At 45.8% G+C, this 17848-nt stretch overlaps 1 protein-coding gene across 1 annotated transcript in view; it reads right to left on the bottom strand.

Annotated features, from left to right (window-relative positions):
• Positions 1-16841, bottom strand: part of LIFR (LIF receptor subunit alpha) — a 57659-nt gene extending 40818 nt beyond the window's left edge. The window contains exons 1-5 of the mRNA XM_045285254.1: positions 16773-16841; positions 16091-16251; positions 14226-14337; positions 8189-8325; positions 537-700 (exon numbers count right to left, since the gene is read on the bottom strand). Coding sequence (XP_045141189.1) covers positions 537-700; positions 8189-8325; positions 14226-14337; positions 16091-16229 — 552 coding nt within the window. The 5' untranslated portion in view covers positions 16230-16251; positions 16773-16841. The remainder of the gene's footprint in view (positions 1-536; positions 701-8188; positions 8326-14225; positions 14338-16090; positions 16252-16772) is intronic.
• Positions 16842-17848: the final 1007 nt, after the last annotated feature.

Here is a 17848-nt window from a genome sequence, read left to right as displayed (position 1 = left end):
ACTGGTCCAGTTGGGAGGACTTTAGTTTTCTTTATACTGAGCTGTAATTCATAATGAAGGATGCAGTTTTTGACCTTCATCAGCAAGTGCTTCACGTTCCCTTTGCTATCGGCAAGCAAGCGTGTCACCTGCACACCACAAGTTAAGAACCCTTCCTCCAGTCCTGACGCTGAGTTATTCTTCATATATCTCAGCATCCACATGGGGTGACTAGAGGAAAGGATTCAACCCTGATACACACGTTTCCTGATGCTGAATCAGGCATTATGCCCCTGCTCTGTCTGAAGCACTGCCTGTTGGGGCTGTGCGTGACTCCTCCCTTACAACTGGTCCCTATTTCACCGCTATGTCAACAGGAGGGGTCAGGATTTGGAGAGAAAAAAAAAAGAAACGTCTTCCTGAATAACTGCCTGCTTTGTCGTGAGACCAAAAGAATGAGAGGGTGTCTCCAGTGTTCCTACGAATACCTTAAGCATCGCTTTCAAAAGCACAATTCAGTTTCACGTAAGATTCATCTTGGTCATGTTCCGACTTACTAATGCAATGGTTTCCATCCTCTTTTTACATAGAAGCCTGATCTGCCAGGTGACATTTGCGTGACGTGGGAAAACAGAACCCCTGTCGTTCCACTCGACGTGCAAGGTGTCGGTCGGAAACTCGGCAGCCAAGTCCAAGATCTCCGGGGCCTCTGGGATGAAAGCTTTGAAAACAAACCGAAAAGGAAACCAAAGATAAAGATCGACTCAAACAAGCCATGATTTTCATACTGCCAGCCCACTAATGAACCACTTTTAAATCCCATTCCCTCCTGATCAAAAACGAATCGCCAAGAAAGAAAAGGCCAACGACAGACGAAAAGAGAACTGGTTCTGTTTGTTGGCACCGGCGCTCCCAGGGTGGTCATCTCCGTCTCCTGGCTGCTCTCGGCCTTCCTCACTGGGCTCAGAATTCCCCACATTACTTTAGTGTCACCCAGCTGACCGGTGGGGCTGACAAGCGGGCAACATCAAAGACATGTACACGGGCTTCCTTTGTGCTGCCGCCAAGTCGAGCCTGAGCAAACAACAACATATGGAAAGCTTGTTCTGGTAAAAATTTCCATCTGTCTTCTCTGCAGCCTTCCCTTCTCCTTCATCTCCAGTGTCGGAGCCCCTCATGCTGGGGAGGTACCACCAGCCTAAGACTGCTGTAAGCTGCCGCTGACTCTATTAGTACTGATTCTGACCCTCAGTGGCTCCCAGTGGCTCAGAGCACCCTGTGTTCCAAGGTGTCCAGTGGCGGATTTTCATGGGTACGTGGTCAGGCCTTGCTTCTGAGGGGCACCTGGGTAGACTCAAACCTCCAACCTCCCAGTTAGCAGCTGAGCGTCTTAACCTTTTGTGCCACAGCCAGTGGTTCCTACGACTGGTTACAGAGACCAGTGAGTAGGACCAGGCTGCAGGACAGACAGACCAAGGCTAGGAACTAGGGAGCCAATGGGTCATTATATACAGAAGTAGGGTGATATTATCAATAGTATTTCAGTTTAACTCTGGGCTACAACACAATTTTTCAGAGGATTGTGGCAGCAGATTAGATAGTCCCTTAGAAGATTGTGGCATACCAACTAGATTATCAGACATATAGACTGTCTTGCTGTGAATATAGACTGTACTACTGCTTAAGATATTCCCTGAGCATTTCAAAGACAAGGCTGGGGTTTTTGATGGATTTGTTATAAAGTGGAGGGGGAGCCTCCGAGATTTCTCTAAAGCTTCCAGCATGTGGGGCAACAGGCCTCAGAAACCAGGGGCAGAGAAGACTGGCTATGGATGACTTAGTGTCAGGGGAGAGGAGCGGGCCAGCTGGAAGGTCCTTCAGAAAGATAAGGAGTCAGCCTCGGAGACAACGACTCAAGAGTAACTCAAGTGCCTCTGGAGATTCAAACAGACACGCGCAGGGATGAAGTGACTGGTCAGACGACCCCCACTGAACCAGAGGTGGATGGGCTGTGGTGGCAGAGGCAGAGGCAGCCAGGAGCACAAACCCAGGAGAAACTGGCTGGCAGACTGCCACCCCGTAATGCCAGGCTCAGAGAGAGACCAAAGAGCAGTGGGCTCTATCAGCCTTCAAGGGTTTGGGCAACTAATACAAAAGCCCGGATACATTACAAACACAAAAAATGTTACAAAGAGTCAGGATCCTTGTAACCATCAAGCTTTGAAGGCAGGGGTAGAGATCATCCGGCCAAGGCCCACCAGTAAGATCGCATGCTTCATCAAAGAAGTTCCAATCCATCACATTAAAGGTGAGTTAATTAAACTTTTGACCAAAGATAGCAGGCTAATGTTTAAGTTGATAATTTTGTATAACCTGTGAATGCCACTATAAATATCCAAATGGCCGCTGGCATTTGAGGAAAAAAAAGAGGTTCCCCACATTGAATAAAAACCAAAGAAAAACGGACACATTTGAACTATAAGGTTGTTAGAGCCCATTGAACATACCATGGACGTCGGACAGTGTAAGATATAACAAAATAATAACTTATAAATTATCAAGGATTTATGAGGGTGGGGGGAGCAGGGAGGGAGGGGAAAAATGGGGAGCTGATGTCAAGGGCTTAAGTGGAGGGCAAATGTTTTGAGGATGGTGAGGGCAACGCATGTACAAATGTGCTTTACACAATTGATGTGTGTATGGGTTGTGATAAGAGTTGGATGAGCCCCCAATAAAATGATTAAAAAAAATAGAAAGTACCATGGACAGCCAAAAGAACACGCTTATGTCTTAGAAGTACAGCCAGAATGCTGTTCAGGCAAGGAAGGTGAGGCTCCTCCCGTACTCTGGCCATGGTATCAGGAGAGCCCAGTGTCTGGAGAGGGAAATCGTGTTGGCAAAGCATCGAGGGGCAGCGGAAAAGAAGGAGGCCTTCAACAAGATGGGATGACACCAGGGGTACAGCAATGAGCTCAACAGAAGAACAATTGTGAGGGTGGTGCGGGACCGGACAGGGTCTCCGCTGTTAGACAAAGGGTGCTATGAGCAGGAACTGGCTGGGGCACCTAGAACAAGAAGGAAGCTCTGCTTTAGGGCCGGGAGAAATGCCTGGACCTTTTGGGCTTTGTGACACAGAAAGACTTGGGACATCCTGGCATGTTTCCTTCCTCCTCAAAGTAAGAGTCAGGTGAAGGTCCCTCGAAGAAATGCAGGGATGAGACCCCTCTGGTCTCATTTCCATTCAGATCTTTCCCCGTGAGGCTCAGAGGCCAATCCAATTAACCATGACCTCAGAGGCCGATCCAATAAACCATGGGAGACAAATAATTGCCAGGGTCGCAGGGGAAGGGAAACTGAATTTGCGAGATGGCAGACACAGCAGAAAACAGCCCACAGAACACAGTCAGCCTCGGGATTTCAAAAGAAATGCACCAATTCTAGCGGAATTTGCTAAGTGCAGGGCTCTCCCCAGGACTTAGGCCCACGTCGCAGTCTCCGGTTAGACAGCTATGCAGGGACAGCCGGGAATGCTTTGCAGGCCGCCTGGGAGCAGGAGTTTGGTCTCCCGCGGGCGAGGGCACGCTCCAGGTGCCAGTGTGAGCAGAACAGAGCAAGAGGCTTCAGTCGGGTCAGGGCGAGAGGAGCGTGGGGTGGGTTCTTAGAAGGAGGGCCTTCTTTCCAAGGACTCCAGATGTCCCAGTGGAATAAGTTAAAGATTCAGAAGCCTGGGAGTATTTCACTACACAACACCCGTCTATGAAAATGCTTTCCTCCCTAAAGATTGTGCATCACTTCGCTGCAACCTAAACAGCAGTGAATACAGGGAGCTCATTAACAGGTCAAGCCAAATGGCAGTCATCGCTGCAATTACAAACAAAGGGCTTTTTTACAAAGGCAAAGCCCACACATGTTTACCCCCTCAGTCTTCTCCAACACATGCATGGAAGTTTTACCTCAGCTCTGTTATCTGCATTACTTCCCAGGGCAAGTAAAACTGGATGACAGTGTCAACTTGCTTTCTAGAAACACCGAACTTTGCAGTGAGGAGAAATGTTATTAAAGGCTTGCTTTTGTTTTTTTAAAAAGGTGCGGGGTAGGGGGACGGAGGGGGGTGGTCCAGTTTTATCCACAGCTGACAGGGCTTCTTCCTTAGTCCCTCAGGAGGATGGGAACTTTCCCAGCCCTCGTAAGGCATGTTCACGAGGAGCCAAATCTTCAGGTCATTTTCAGAAACTCAGATATGAAAAGTTTTACGGACCAGTGGTATGCCTCCCCCTGCTAAGGACAACAGGCCCATGATTATCAAGAATGCAACCCAGAAGTCAGATGCTATGCAGAACAGACAGGACCAAATGAACTATGAATTGGAACCGAGTTAGTGTCTGTCCAGATCTGACTTTATCTAACACTGTCATCTTCCAGTAGCTTCCTCGACAATAACTTTGGGGACCTCCTGCCACAACACAACCAGTGATGGTAAGTTGGTTTATAAGAATCTGGAATATGAGTCAGATAGGCTTCTTAATGTACGACAAAACAATTCCAGATGGATGAAAGATTTAAATCAACCCTGATTGCAAAATCAAAAACTCATGAAGGAAAACATCAAGAGATTCTCTCTTAGTAAGAAAAATACCACAAAGCTTTTTTTCCTTTTTTAATGACAAACTTGGAAAAATATTTGCAGCAAATATGACAGAGCCAACAGCCAAAATGGAAAGAGGTGTCTTGTGAATGAATTGCTGAGGAAAGGGATGACTAACATGAGAGAAAAATTACAAAGAATATGAATAAATTTTGCCCCAAGCTTACTGCCATCTAATCAGTTCAGACTTCTAATGACCCAATAAAACTGAGTGGAACGTTGCCTCATTAAAGGCAAAAGAGTACAAAAGCCTGACCCCTGCCGGCCCACTGAAAAAGCTCTTAAGGAAATGGGAAAACAACAGAGACATCCTTGGGGGCTATCAGACTGGAGCGGCAAACATTCTGAAGAGAGATGAGTCATAGCCAGCACTGACACAGAAGTGAGACAGAGGCATCTATTTGCTGTATGCAGAATGACACTGGGCAGCCCCGGTGGCATAGTGGGTTGTGAGTTGGACTGCTAACTACAAGGTCAGCAGTTCGAACCCACCAGCAGCTCCATCATCAGAGAAAGAAGAGGCTTGTCTGCTCCCCTAAAAATTTACAGCCTCAAAAATCCAGAGGGAAGTTCTACTCAGGCCTATCGGGTCACTAAGCATCGGAGCAGACAGACTAAATAAGATGAGTTTGGTTTGAGTTTGGCACTTTGGGGGGCAATAATTTGGCAATCTATATCGAAAGTCTTTTAAAAGAGAGTATCTTTAATGCCGCAACTACAATTCCAGGAACACAGCCAAAGTAAATCAAGAGTCAAATTCACAAACATACATGAAGGAATTTCAAAATGAGTGTGGAAAAGTAGAATTAAAAGATAATGACCCTCTCTCAGTAGTGTTTCAAAAAATTAGTACCAGTGGCTAATCAATGACAATATTAATAGAAGATTTTTATGCTCCCGGGAGATGATCCATAAGACTCTCTACCATAAATTAATAAGGAGTTCTCAAAAGGGAGCCAGAAGGCTCTATATTTTTTATTCAGATTAAAAAACATAGAGCCAGAATGGGGTTTGAGCTCATACTAAATTGTACCTCCAATTTAAGGACAATCAGTTCTTACATCAGGACCCTGCTCGATACTCCTCAGAAAGGGAACACAGAAGATGCGGCGCTATAGGAAAGCGTGGCAAAGAAACTAGACGGTGCCCAGCTATCAGACAGAAGAGTGCCTGGGGTCGCTGGCTTGTTTCAAAAGAAGCAGCCATCTAAGTGAGAGGTCAACTTAAGTGTACATGGAAAAAGCATACCATCTTCAGTGACTGAAAAATCGTAAATCATAAAACCCAAAGCCGAAGGAGGGCATTAAATATCAGAGCCTAAATAGTGAGATTCTGGTTTGCAGAGGCTATGGATAACACTGGGCGCCCAAGATACATTTGTGAAATCCACACAGGAAATAAGCCTCTGGTGATTTCCCTCCATCCATAATGGAGAAATGGGAATAAAGTGGTTACCAAGCAGAGTGCACTAGAGAGACGATTGTAAGAGCTCAAAATCATAAAACTAACTTGAATGGTTAAAACCTTGTCAGTTGAACCCCCTTCAGAAGCAGGTGGGCCTGACCTGGTTTTCAACATACTGTATTCTGAGTTTGTTTGATGGTTTGTTTTTTAAATATTGGGGTCTATTTTTCGGGTGTATTTTGTCATTGGGGGTAATGCTCTTGAATTGTTACGTGTTTTTTCTTTTTTTCAGTATATGAAGCTCAAGATTGATGAACATATAGAGACAGCAGGTAGAATAGGGTTTGTGGGGATACAGTGGGGGGGAGGGGGGACAAAGGGGAGCTGATATCAAGGAGTTCAAGAAGGAAGAGAATGCTTTAAAACTGATTGTGGTAGCAATTGTACAATACCTCCCAATAAAGTGGTTTTGGAAAAAAAAAAAAAAAGATAATGGAATTTTTCCATGAGCTTTTTCAACCTACTCCCCACCCCAGTCAACACGTACCAAAGATTTCTGTCAAAGTATTAATTATAATATTCAAATACCAGAAATAAAAATTTAAATGTCAATAGTATATTTAATTATAAAACCTTCATTCAATGGAATACTATCAGCCACTGAAGATAATGCAGATTTACAGAGATTAATAATTTGAAAATACGTCCGATGTATCCTGATCACCAATTACAAAGTACTAGAAATCCTATTTCAATGTATCAGTATTCAGGATCTATTTGTTAATAATGCTTCTCTCTGGTGCTGAGATCACGGCTGACCTGGCTGCTTTCTAACTCTCAGGATTCTGAATATGTTGAAAATTCTGCAGAGAGCTTATGCATTATTAAAGAGAAAACCCCTCCAGGTCAAAGTTTATGGCTGAAATAAAATTCATAAGCACCCACCTCCTATATCTCAAAATTTACCATCAATTGGGTTGATCAAAAATCTGTGCTATGGGAAATAAGATTCGGGCTTGGATGACTGACAACAATCAAACCAAAATCCACACCATGGCTGCGCTCTCATCCTGACATCCAGCTCTGAGTAGCACTGGACACTGGCAAAGTCTTCGGCAGCAGGAACAGATGCTACATTGCTGAACTACACGGGGTCTTGCTTCCATCGGTGCAATCTCAGACAGGGACCACCCACACATGCATCCCGTCGGTAAAACCAGACAAACTACCACGTTCATTCTATTTTATTGGCCCTTGCTTCAAAAGCACAGCGTCCTGACAGGATTCATTAGACGATCACTATAATGCAGGCGCTATGCTTGTCAGGGGCTGACTAATTTGGCCCCACTGCTAAGAGTTAAGTAGTGCAAGCTCGTAAGGTGGTAGTAGGCAGCACAATGCCTATCTCTGTCCGCCCGGCTTTATTCGGTGCTTCTACTCTGCGTGCAGCACATGTTTTATGCATTCAGTCCATACGTCAGTAGTAAATTCCTGCTACATCGAAGGTGCTGTGCTGGGTGCAAAAGACTGGGTCCCTTCCTTGGACAAGTCCCAGATTGAGTAGGCGTTATGTCAAAAAGGAGAAGTATCTACTTTGAAATGGGTGGTCAGCAGCATCTAAGAACCCCGAAAAGGTGTGCAAGGAGTGAGGAGAAGTCTGGTCTGTGGACTGTCCAAGGTGTAAGACGTCAAATCAGCTCAGATTACACCCCTTACCAAAGGTCATCAACCTACTGACCTTGCCATTAGCAGCCCAATACGGAATCCACTATGCCACCAGGGCTCCTGCCATCCCTCAGGGATGAATTAATGAACCGTTTGGGCAGTACGGCCTAAGGATGATGTTATAAATATCCAAATGGCCCTTGGTAGAAGAAAGGATTCCCACCCCCGGCGTGCAGCAATCAGGCAAGGGTGCTCAGGAAAGCCTAGCAAACCGAGGGAAGGCTCTGGAGCTCTGTGCCGTCCAGCCTCCTTCCAGACCTTGCTTGCACCCTCCAATCCACAGTGACCTTGCTGGGAAGAAGAGAGTAATTAGTGTCACAAGTGAAATGGGAAAGCATGCCCGTTTCTGCCCCTAAGAGAACACCAGATACTGACGGCAGCAGCCGGTGTTCCGAGCTATCTGCAATTCACTTTCCTTTGACATTCACTACTTACAAATGCTTTCTTCATTTAGGATGAATTTACTCGGTGAACTTCCAAAATCATTTTGAGGATATATTGTTATTTCATGATCACCAGGAAGAAGAGCTGGAATTTGAATACTTGGTTTCACAGATGTATAACAATGGTCCCTGCAAAGAAAGAAAGAGCATTACAAGTGAACAAATAAAATTCCTAGTGCAGCTGTCATCCACACTCAAGGAATACTAAAGAGAGTCCAGTCCCATTGTCATTGAGTAAGTTTTGACTCACATTTACCATGATTCTACACACACACACACACACACACACACACACACTGACAAGAACTGCTGAGTGGATTCCCACAGAGTGACCCGACATACAGGGCAGAGTAGCCCTGACGCAGGGCGTCTCCTAGGCTGTAAGCTCTAAACGAGCAGATTATCAGGACTTTTTCTCCCATAGAAATTCTGGTAGGTTCAAACCACCAACCTTCCACTTAGCCGCTAAGCACTTAACTGTTGTAGCAGGACTCTTTAGATCAATAACTTGTTAGGGCCAAATGGCACCTGTCCTTATGAGACAAATTAAAGGTTTCATTCATAAAGCACAACGTGGGAAAGCCCGGTCTGAGTAAGTTTACACAGGTTCCACTGTGGTGGTCCAGTAAGCGTGCCCTTCATCAACCAACGCTGTCACCAAATGTCATGAACACCGTTGTGAGGGAGACCATGCTTCATTACCATTCCCTCATCACAACAGCTCTCAGGGAGTAATTGCACAGAAATCAACTCAAAGCAAATACACTGGAATACTTTCGTATATAGGTAAGCAGTACTTAGGGATCACACTGCCGTTCCGGCCATCAACTCAAGCAGGACTCACAGCACCGGGAGGTAACACAGGGGAATTGCCCACGGGGTTTCCAGGCTGTAATCTTCACGGATGACAGCAGAGGAGGAGAGGACTTAGACAGAGGCAGCGAAATCGAGGCAAGAAGAGAGCTTTGCAGAGATGAGTATCCATTATAATAGTGTTCCTCTGTCCTTCTCTCTTGTTATATTAAAGAATTAAGCATTCATCCTAGCTCTATACTTAATCCCTATGTAAATTTTAGATTTGATTGAAAGAGGTACAACTCTCTCAAACTAGGATCCAGCCTTCTTTAGAGAGTAAAATTTACCATATTCATAGTAGGCCTCAGAGCTGCCATCAATTGAGAAAGTGTTCAACCTCAACAAGGTCTATTCTAAATGCCTATAATGAATACTAACGTCTATCTTTCCACTGGACCAATCTATAACTCTATAGAAGTAATACTGTTAATGTAAGTAATAAGAATTTAATTCTCCTTGCACTAATTCATATCAGAACGAATGTCCGATAGTTAACAATTAAGTAATTTCATCTAATCTCTTTATTATTTAATTTGTTAACCCAACACAGGCATGTACTTTGAAGGAAAGATTTTAAAAAGTAAAAGGAACTCGGCAACATAAATCCTGCCTGTTTACCAAAAACATCACCGCCAGCATTTCTAGTAGTAGAGGCACTGTCTGCCCAGTGACTCACATTTAACGGCCGCGGTACTCTGACCATTGACCGTGCAAAGGTAGCATAATCATTTGTTCTGTAAATAAGGGCTTGTATGACTGGCCACATGAGGAATTAACTGTCTCTTACTTTTTATCAGTGAAACTGAACCCCCGGGAAGATGCGGGGATATAGTCTTACGACGAGAAGATCCTATAGAGCAGCAGTTCGCAACCTGTAGGTCGAGACCCCTTTGGGGGTCAAACGACCCTTTCACAGGGGTCACCCGATTCATGAAATAGCAATGAATGTAGTTATGAAGTAACAATGAAAATAATTTTATGGTTGGGGGTCACAACATGTGGAGCTGTATAAAAGGGTCGCAGCATGAGGAAGGTTGAGAACCACTGCTATAGAGCTTTAATGAGCAGTTCACTAACAAAACTGAGTTTCAAGAGATATATGGTTATATGGACTGTAAATTTTAGTTGGGGTGACCTCAGAGCACAAACTAACCTCCAAATGATATTTTACCTAGACTAACCAAAGTGTTCAATCACTTACTGATCCAATTATTTGATCCATAGACTAAGTTACTGTAGGGATCATGCAAGTCTATTAAGAGTTCATATTGACAATAAGGTTACCACCTCGATATTGGATCACGGCATCCCAGTGGTGCAGCCGCTATCAATGGCTCGTCTGCTAAAGGACTCAAGTCCAACGTGATCTGAGTTCACACGGGAGCAATCCAAGTGCAGGCACTTCTGAAGGCAATGTTTCCATCTCCCTAATCTTGACTCCCAAGACATCTGTGCTCTTCAATTTTTGGTATCCTCGTGGGATTCAAAAATTTTCCCTTGAAATGTTAACTTTGAGTTTGGGAAACAAAAAGACATCTGAGGGGTCAAGTAAGGCTTCTCACCAAAATCCTTGTAAGATAGCCCTTGCTCACCTCGAACCATAAACAGGTGTTGCTCTGACAGGACAAATGTCCTTGGTGCACTGTCCTGGCTTTTGTCTCACTGATGCAGTTTTCCATTTTCTTAAAATGTCTTCATTATTCCCCAGGGCCACCCTCCATCCTCTGAAAACACACCGTTCAAGAGGACACCTTGGGAATGACAAGGAGCAGCCACCGTAATCTTCTGAGCCGCCCTCTCTGCCCTGAGTCCAACTGGCCCAGCAGATCCCCTCGGCAGCCACTAGCCTGGTTGGACCTTCCTTTTCTTTTTGAAGGCATCTCAACGAGACCAAGACGAGTTCATTACTGCAAGAACTTGTCTGGAGCCGTCCACTGACTGAACTCAAGGCATGCTCAAACACGTTCTGTTTAGACTAAACCCATGGATATATGCATAAACATAGTAGCAGTTAAAAAAAAAAAAAAGGTTCACTATCATCTAGTTGATGCAGATTCATAAGGGACCTTGGCAAGACAGGGTAGAACTGCCTGCGTGGGTTTCTGAGACTGTAACTCTTTGTGGGAGTAGAAAGCCTCATCTTTCTCCCGAGGAGTGGCTGGTGGTTTCAAACAGCTGACCTTGATGTTAGCAGCCCAATGCATAACCACTATATCACCAAGGCTCCTAAACTTGTAAGTATGGAGTAGGAATTCTAGTAGCAATACTTCTTTTTGTTTATCTTCTAAGTTTTAATAACATGGTGGCGGGGAAAAATAACCCAGTTGTACTAGAAAGTACAGTGAGCCTCGGTGGCCCTTTCAAGAAGCTTCAGGTTTCAGCATGCTGGTCAGAATCCCAGCCTGCACTCCCCTCATCAGCCTGGTCTTCGGGTTCCCCTCCCTGGAAACCATCCCACCAGTCCTCCGTTCCTCACACAAAGGTGGGCTCAGTGATGCTGAGGAAAGGCATGAAACTTCCTAGCTGTCTCCTTCAACGATACTCTCAGACTTCCCACTTCTCTGCTGTGGTTCACACTTTATTTTGAACAAAGCTTCCCCATCAAAAGAAGCCCTGAGGACATCCTAGCTTATGCATCGGGCTGTTAATTTCCTGGCCACAGATCAAACCCACCAGCCATTCCATGGGATAAAGATGAGGCTCTCTGCTCCTGTAAGGACTGTGGGTGCCCTGGAAACCTACAGGGGCAGCTCTACCCTGTCGGACTGAATGGCTCAGGGCATTTGGTTTGGGTTTATCTCATTTCCCCCAAATGCTCCCAGCCCCACTACAGCCTTATTTTCTTAGACAAAGGTGTTCTTTTCTCTCTGGCTCCAAGGCCCTCTGCATCTCTAAAACCATATTTGGCATTCTTTCCATCACGATTCCTGTATATTTCTAGCTTGCCCATGGACGGTTTAACTCAATCAAAGGGACTGTTCGTGCCTCTCGTGCCTCCAGCCTCTAACAGAGGCCCCTCCACCTGCCTCGCTCAGGTCCTGGAACTTAAACAGGGCTCTGGCTCCCTCCTCCTCTGCGGCAAGTGGGAAAACTCCCTAATGTGCCAGCCGCATGAAACCACGTGGGTGCTCCCAGGACATCAAGCGCGTTCACACCACGCTGCTGTCGTTCTAACCGGTGTCCTTCAGGACACGTGCTCTTCTGACCTTTTCCTGCTGAGGACAGTCCTCCTATATATTCCACAGTGACCCCCTCTGGCCTCCCCAGGCCACCGTCCCTCGCCTTTCACAGGCCAATTCCAGCAGCTCGTCACCGACAGCATTGTGGGGATTTGTTGACTGGGAACTCCTTGGGAGTCGGAACCGACTTCCTCCCCGTGGTCTGCGGTGGTCACCAGGCCAAGGTGCCAGACGGGTTGGTTCTCCCTCCTGGGCCCAAGGCAGGACGGCATGTCCCTGCTACACTGAAGTGGGCATGGTGACGGGACGTCATGTGGCCAGAGAGACCTTGAGAGTCAGGGCTGTCGTTTCAGGAAGGATGCTCTCCTCCTCTCCAAGTCCTCTCTGCGCAGAGCTTTATCTTTGTGACACCCTTGCATCTAAGTGGGTGTCACACCCTCTCTGAACAAACCCACCCACACGGAGTCACCAGGGAAGACGCAAACTATTTTGGTGCCGCTGTCTGCTTTCATTCCATTCTGGAGCGGAAATTAAACAGTTTGCTCTGGAAAGCACCTGCTGCTGAGAGACCAATCTGTGCAGGAGCTGTGGTGTTTGAGTGTGTTTGTTACTGTTGTTGTTGTTTTGTTTCAGCACACAGCATAGCTCGTGCTCCCGCTAAGGTGAGGAGCATCCAGCTCGGGCTGGCTCTATGGGAGAGATGGAGCAGGGGTCCCCGCTGACCCACCAGGAAAACAGAACACAGCAGGAAAGCGGGCCACTAGGATTTGAGGGTTATTTGCTTGTGCGACGTAGTCTTGCCTGCCTGAGCGATAATGCTCAATGAATGAGTGTACACTGAATAGGATAGTCTTAAAAAAGGAGAATAAAAATCTGCTCGCCTTTAAGTAAACACTATGTCATCGGATGTGAGGGCCACTTGTCAGCAAGTGCACAAGGAACGGAGGTTGTAAAGCTGCACAACTCCCATAGCGCTGCTGGGGAACTTGGGCCCTGCTGGGATGCCCTGCAGGATGTCCTCAGCCCATTCCAGTGGTCCCTGAGAAGGTGAGGTAGTGGGACAGAACTTGCCACCAGCCTCCCAGCCCCCATGCCCCCTTCTCCTTGTAACAGAAACGCCACAGATATCTGGACATACCACCCACAGCTAGGAGAATGAGTTTCCCTGCCGCTTAGGGAACTGGGTTGAGCTACTTGGCTAAGTGCTAGCCAATGAGATATAAGTGTTGTAAGGACTTGGACATCCCACAGACTACTCTCCTCTCATTCCCCTCCCGCGTTCCGGAATGCAGACTGGACATGGCTGCACCTCAAGCACTCAGCTTGGAGCAGGAGGTCATGTGCTACAGGACGGCCAGGTGGACTTATAAAGAGGGTCTCAGACAGCCAGAGACAACATGCTGGGTGGGGTTGGTCTGCCCACTGCTGGAGTTTTCAGCTGAGAAGGAATGGCTGTCTGTTATGCCACTAGCACTGATGTTTTCTCTTCTGCTCCCAAGCAAAAAAACAAACCCACTGCCATCAAATAGATTCCAATTTATAGCAACGCAGAGAGGCTAGAACTGCCCTTTTGCATTTCTCAGACTATAAATCATTATAGGAGGCGATAGCTTAATCTTTCTCCTGAGGAGCAGCTGATGCGTTAGAACCCCTGACCTTGGGGTTTGCCGTCCACTGTGCAAGCCCCTATGCCTGCTGGGTTCCCTCTTGCAGACAGCCAAGCTTAGGAGCTTAGGAGCCAAATTCCTAACAGTTTGAGATGGACATGTCCACCTTCCTGAGAGCAGACTGGAACCACAGCACAGCTGTGGGTATGTATCACACTCATTTATATAGTAAAAGAAACAAAGTTCTGGCTAGGAGAGAGTAAAAAACAATTTTTTTGGATTCAGAATTTGAGGGAAACAGTGCATTAAAGTTTAAAATACCATAAAAATAAATTTCCAGACTAGAGACTCTGTGTTCTAAAATTGAAGCTACCAAGTCTTGCTGTACCTGCTCTTGATGCAAACTTCATAGACAGTGCCATTGGGACCAGAGGGCCCTTTCCACGAGCAGTCCCATACTTCTAAATTTCTGGTCACACACTTCAGACCGCGAGGCACCCCTGGAGAAAGAAAACCACACAACCCAATGCATCTTAATCATGTGAAAGTGATTTGGCAGCTCGGCAAGCTAAGTCGTTTTAGGGCGCAAGTACAAGGGCATCTGTCTGCATCGGGTGCCAGTTCTAGGTGCAAAGGGAAGCCTGCAGTCATGGGAGGCCTACATGGTTGGCTTTTAAGTTTTTTATAGTTTTCATCAAATTGAAAAAAAGGTGAGAGGGTGAAAAAGAACCACTAGGCTACTGAAGGGATAGGCACGTTCTATTGATAATACTGCCTCCAGACAACGGAGACCAAAGTTGCAACAAACAGAAGTGACTGGATTAGCAGCACTGAGATGAGACCAAGAGAGGGCCTGGGGGAGGGGGGGTGGAAGGGAGGTGGGTGTAGTACTCCATTGGATTCAGCTCAATGGCTATTGGCACCGGTTAGCTTCCAATAGCCACGTTTGGGGGTAGGAGGGATGGGTGGATGGACTGATGGATTAGATAGCTAGAAAAAGACCTTGTGGTCCCATGCCAACAAGGCCAGCTTTTAAACACTCCAAATCCCTACTGCATCCGTTTGCCTCCTGCCTGCCCCTCTGCACAGAAGTCAGCACATCTGTATGAATCCTATACAATGTACACGCTGTATGCTCACAGAAGACTTTAACGTCTGTGGATGGGGTGTGTGTGTGTGAGTCCAAACACCTGAAAAGGAGCAAATAACTCAGAGATTACAATCTGAACAGCAGCGCTCGCATCTGTAAAAATAACACGACATCACTGACTATGTGAGACGATGAAAAGAGTCCTCCTGAGAAAGAGAAGGAAGACAGGTCGGACAGGTGAGGGGGGACAGGTGAGGGGGGACAGGTGAGGGGGAAGTGGAGGAAAGAAGAGAGAAATGAAGGAAAGGGAGGAGAGGGCAATGGAAAACAAATGTAATTTTAAAAGGAAAAAGATAGCCTATCTCAGACGGAGTACCTTCTCACCACATAAACCTCAACAAAAAATTCTTCCTCTCTACTTTAGACATATGGCTAGCATGATAAACACAGCTATTTTAAAGTATAAAAATAGCATTATATTACAAGGTACCACATTAGCCATCAGTAGTAGCTATAGTAATAGAAATATATTTTGTACAAATCCCATTAAGTTTACACAGCGATATGCTCACTGAGGACTTTAAAGTCCGTAGATGGTATGTGTGAGTCTAAATAACTAAGCACTTTAATAAAATAAAATTCAATAAATAAAGATTTTCATGAAAATTATAGTAATAATCGCTGACCTTGGGGAATAGAGAGCTGCTGAATTATATAAATAATCTAAAAATGAAAACAAGGTGCTACAGGATTATAATGCACTTGATGGGAATAAGCTAGGTGTTGATTATATAAACATTTTCAACATAGCTACATCCGATGGTAACAAAAGACAGCATAACTTTTTTAAAGGTAGAGTTCATTTATCTGACCTTCTGGAGCAGACACAACCACTGTGACTGACTGAAAACAGACAGTGCTTCCAGGGGCTGTGGGCACTTGTCAAAACGCAAGGAACCACAGCCTGCAAGGTGAAGTGAATGAAAGGAAGCTCCAACTTCATTTAAAATGTATCTTTAGACTGATCTCTAGTAACCGTTTTAATGTAGCCAAAACGGGTAGAAAGAGCTGGCTTTGCAGCATCCAGTGAAGACAACCGACGGTGTCGTGATGAATATGGTCACTCTGCCGGCGGTTCCGGCCCATGAGTCCATCACACTCACCCTTCTTCTGGCCATTCGCTTGGTCCACTAGACAAAGAAGAAGCACTGAGGACAAGAGCCACTGGACATGTGAACTGGCCTTCATTCTTTTACTGCGCACCATCTGCGATGGCCACCTCAAGCAGAAGTACACACCCATCGTCCGTCCAAGGTGGTCAGTCCTACAGTGAGAGAGAAATTGCAAATGCATCAAATTTCTCCAAAGATACTCCCACACAAGAAATAAGACAACACTGTGGTCAACTTGATCCCAGGTCCCGGTGACCTCATGTTATAGAGGAGAACTGGGCCATTGAGCTTTCTTGCCTATAATCTTTAAGGAAACAGACCACGAGGCCTTTTTTCCAATGGTGTCACTGGGTGGATCTGAACCACCAACCAGAGGGTAAGGACCCACTGCCATAGAGTTGATTGCAACTCACAGTGATCCTCATAGGATTTCCAAAGATGCAAATATTTAGGGAGCAGATAGCCTCTATTTCTCTCCTTCTGAGCAGTGGGTGGGTTAAAACTGCCAAGCCTGTGGTTAGCAGCACACTGTCTAACACACAGGGCCACTCGGGCTCCTAATTAGGTGAGTATTCAAGGACAACTTGTTCACGCCATCTGACTGGAACAGGCTCAACACTGGCCACTTTGGATACTCAGACTCAAACTGTCCTGGCTTTAAGAGGACACGAACCATCATAAGTCACTTTCAAGTGGATGGGCTTCAAGTTCCAGTTTGTGACAGAATGCCGGGACATCAACTCTCTACTCCAATGGGACTGCAGGACTGTAAAGCTGGCAGACCACTGCACTGGAGTTGAGCCTGTTGACTGTAAGTGAGACACGATCGACACTTCAACTCTTACAGATAGAAGATTTTAGTCACCTTTTATATCGGTAACAAAACTGGTTCTGGTTTTCCATTTACATTGGGATACAGTGTTTTTAATTAATCTACATTTCAATCCTCTAAATAAAGATAAAATTAGGACAGATAATAATAGCAGGCATTGCAGACATGAAAAAAATAATAACAATGGCACACGAAGGGCTTCGGTGTAACAACCACGACAACGGCAGTTAAGAGGAAATGACCACCAGTACACAAGCGAGTTCAACACATTTTAGTTGAAAGCTGAAAGCAGATGGAATATGTGTTCTGCTGGGTTGACCAGGGAAACAAATCCAGTGACAGTCATATATGTGTAAGAGCTTTATATCAAGAAGTAATGACATATTGAGAAAGCATCCCAGCCCAGTCTAACTCAAGTCTATAAGTCAGATACTACCCCTCTTCAGACTCACACAGCCACATGCAGTGATACAGAATGCAGGCAGATCACAGGCTGGTGGGTGCAAAGTCTCGTGGATCCAATGGTGGTGGAAGCATCAACAGGGCTCTGGCAGGTCACAGGGTGACTCTCTAGCAGGAAGGTGAAGGCAGAGAAAGAAAAGGTTCCCAGTGACCTCCTTATGAGAAGGCCACACCCACAAGGAGGCACCATCAGGCTGTGATCTGATTGACAGGTTGAACACCACCCTACACTTTTATCTATCTTCAAGTGAACATGAAACAATGTAACTATCACAGAGCAGTAGTGATTGGATTGGTCAATGACATGGACAAGCCGCAACAGTGTCACTCTGCTTAACGCTTCTCCGAGATCCTTGTCAACAAATGTTGTTGTCTCCGCAGGCCTGTCTGGATAGGACAGGCTGGATGAACAATCTGGAGGAGAAAACAACGGGACTGACAGTTCCGGGGGGACA

Source organism: Echinops telfairi, unplaced genomic scaffold (genome assembly GCF_000313985.2).
Source record: "Echinops telfairi isolate 266 unplaced genomic scaffold, ASM31398v2 ScPeMD7_7469;HRSCAF=8507_1, whole genome shotgun sequence".
Classification (NCBI taxonomy): Eukaryota; Metazoa; Chordata; class Mammalia; order Afrosoricida; family Tenrecidae; genus Echinops; species Echinops telfairi.
This window is presented reverse-complemented; position numbering and strand designations above follow the sequence as displayed.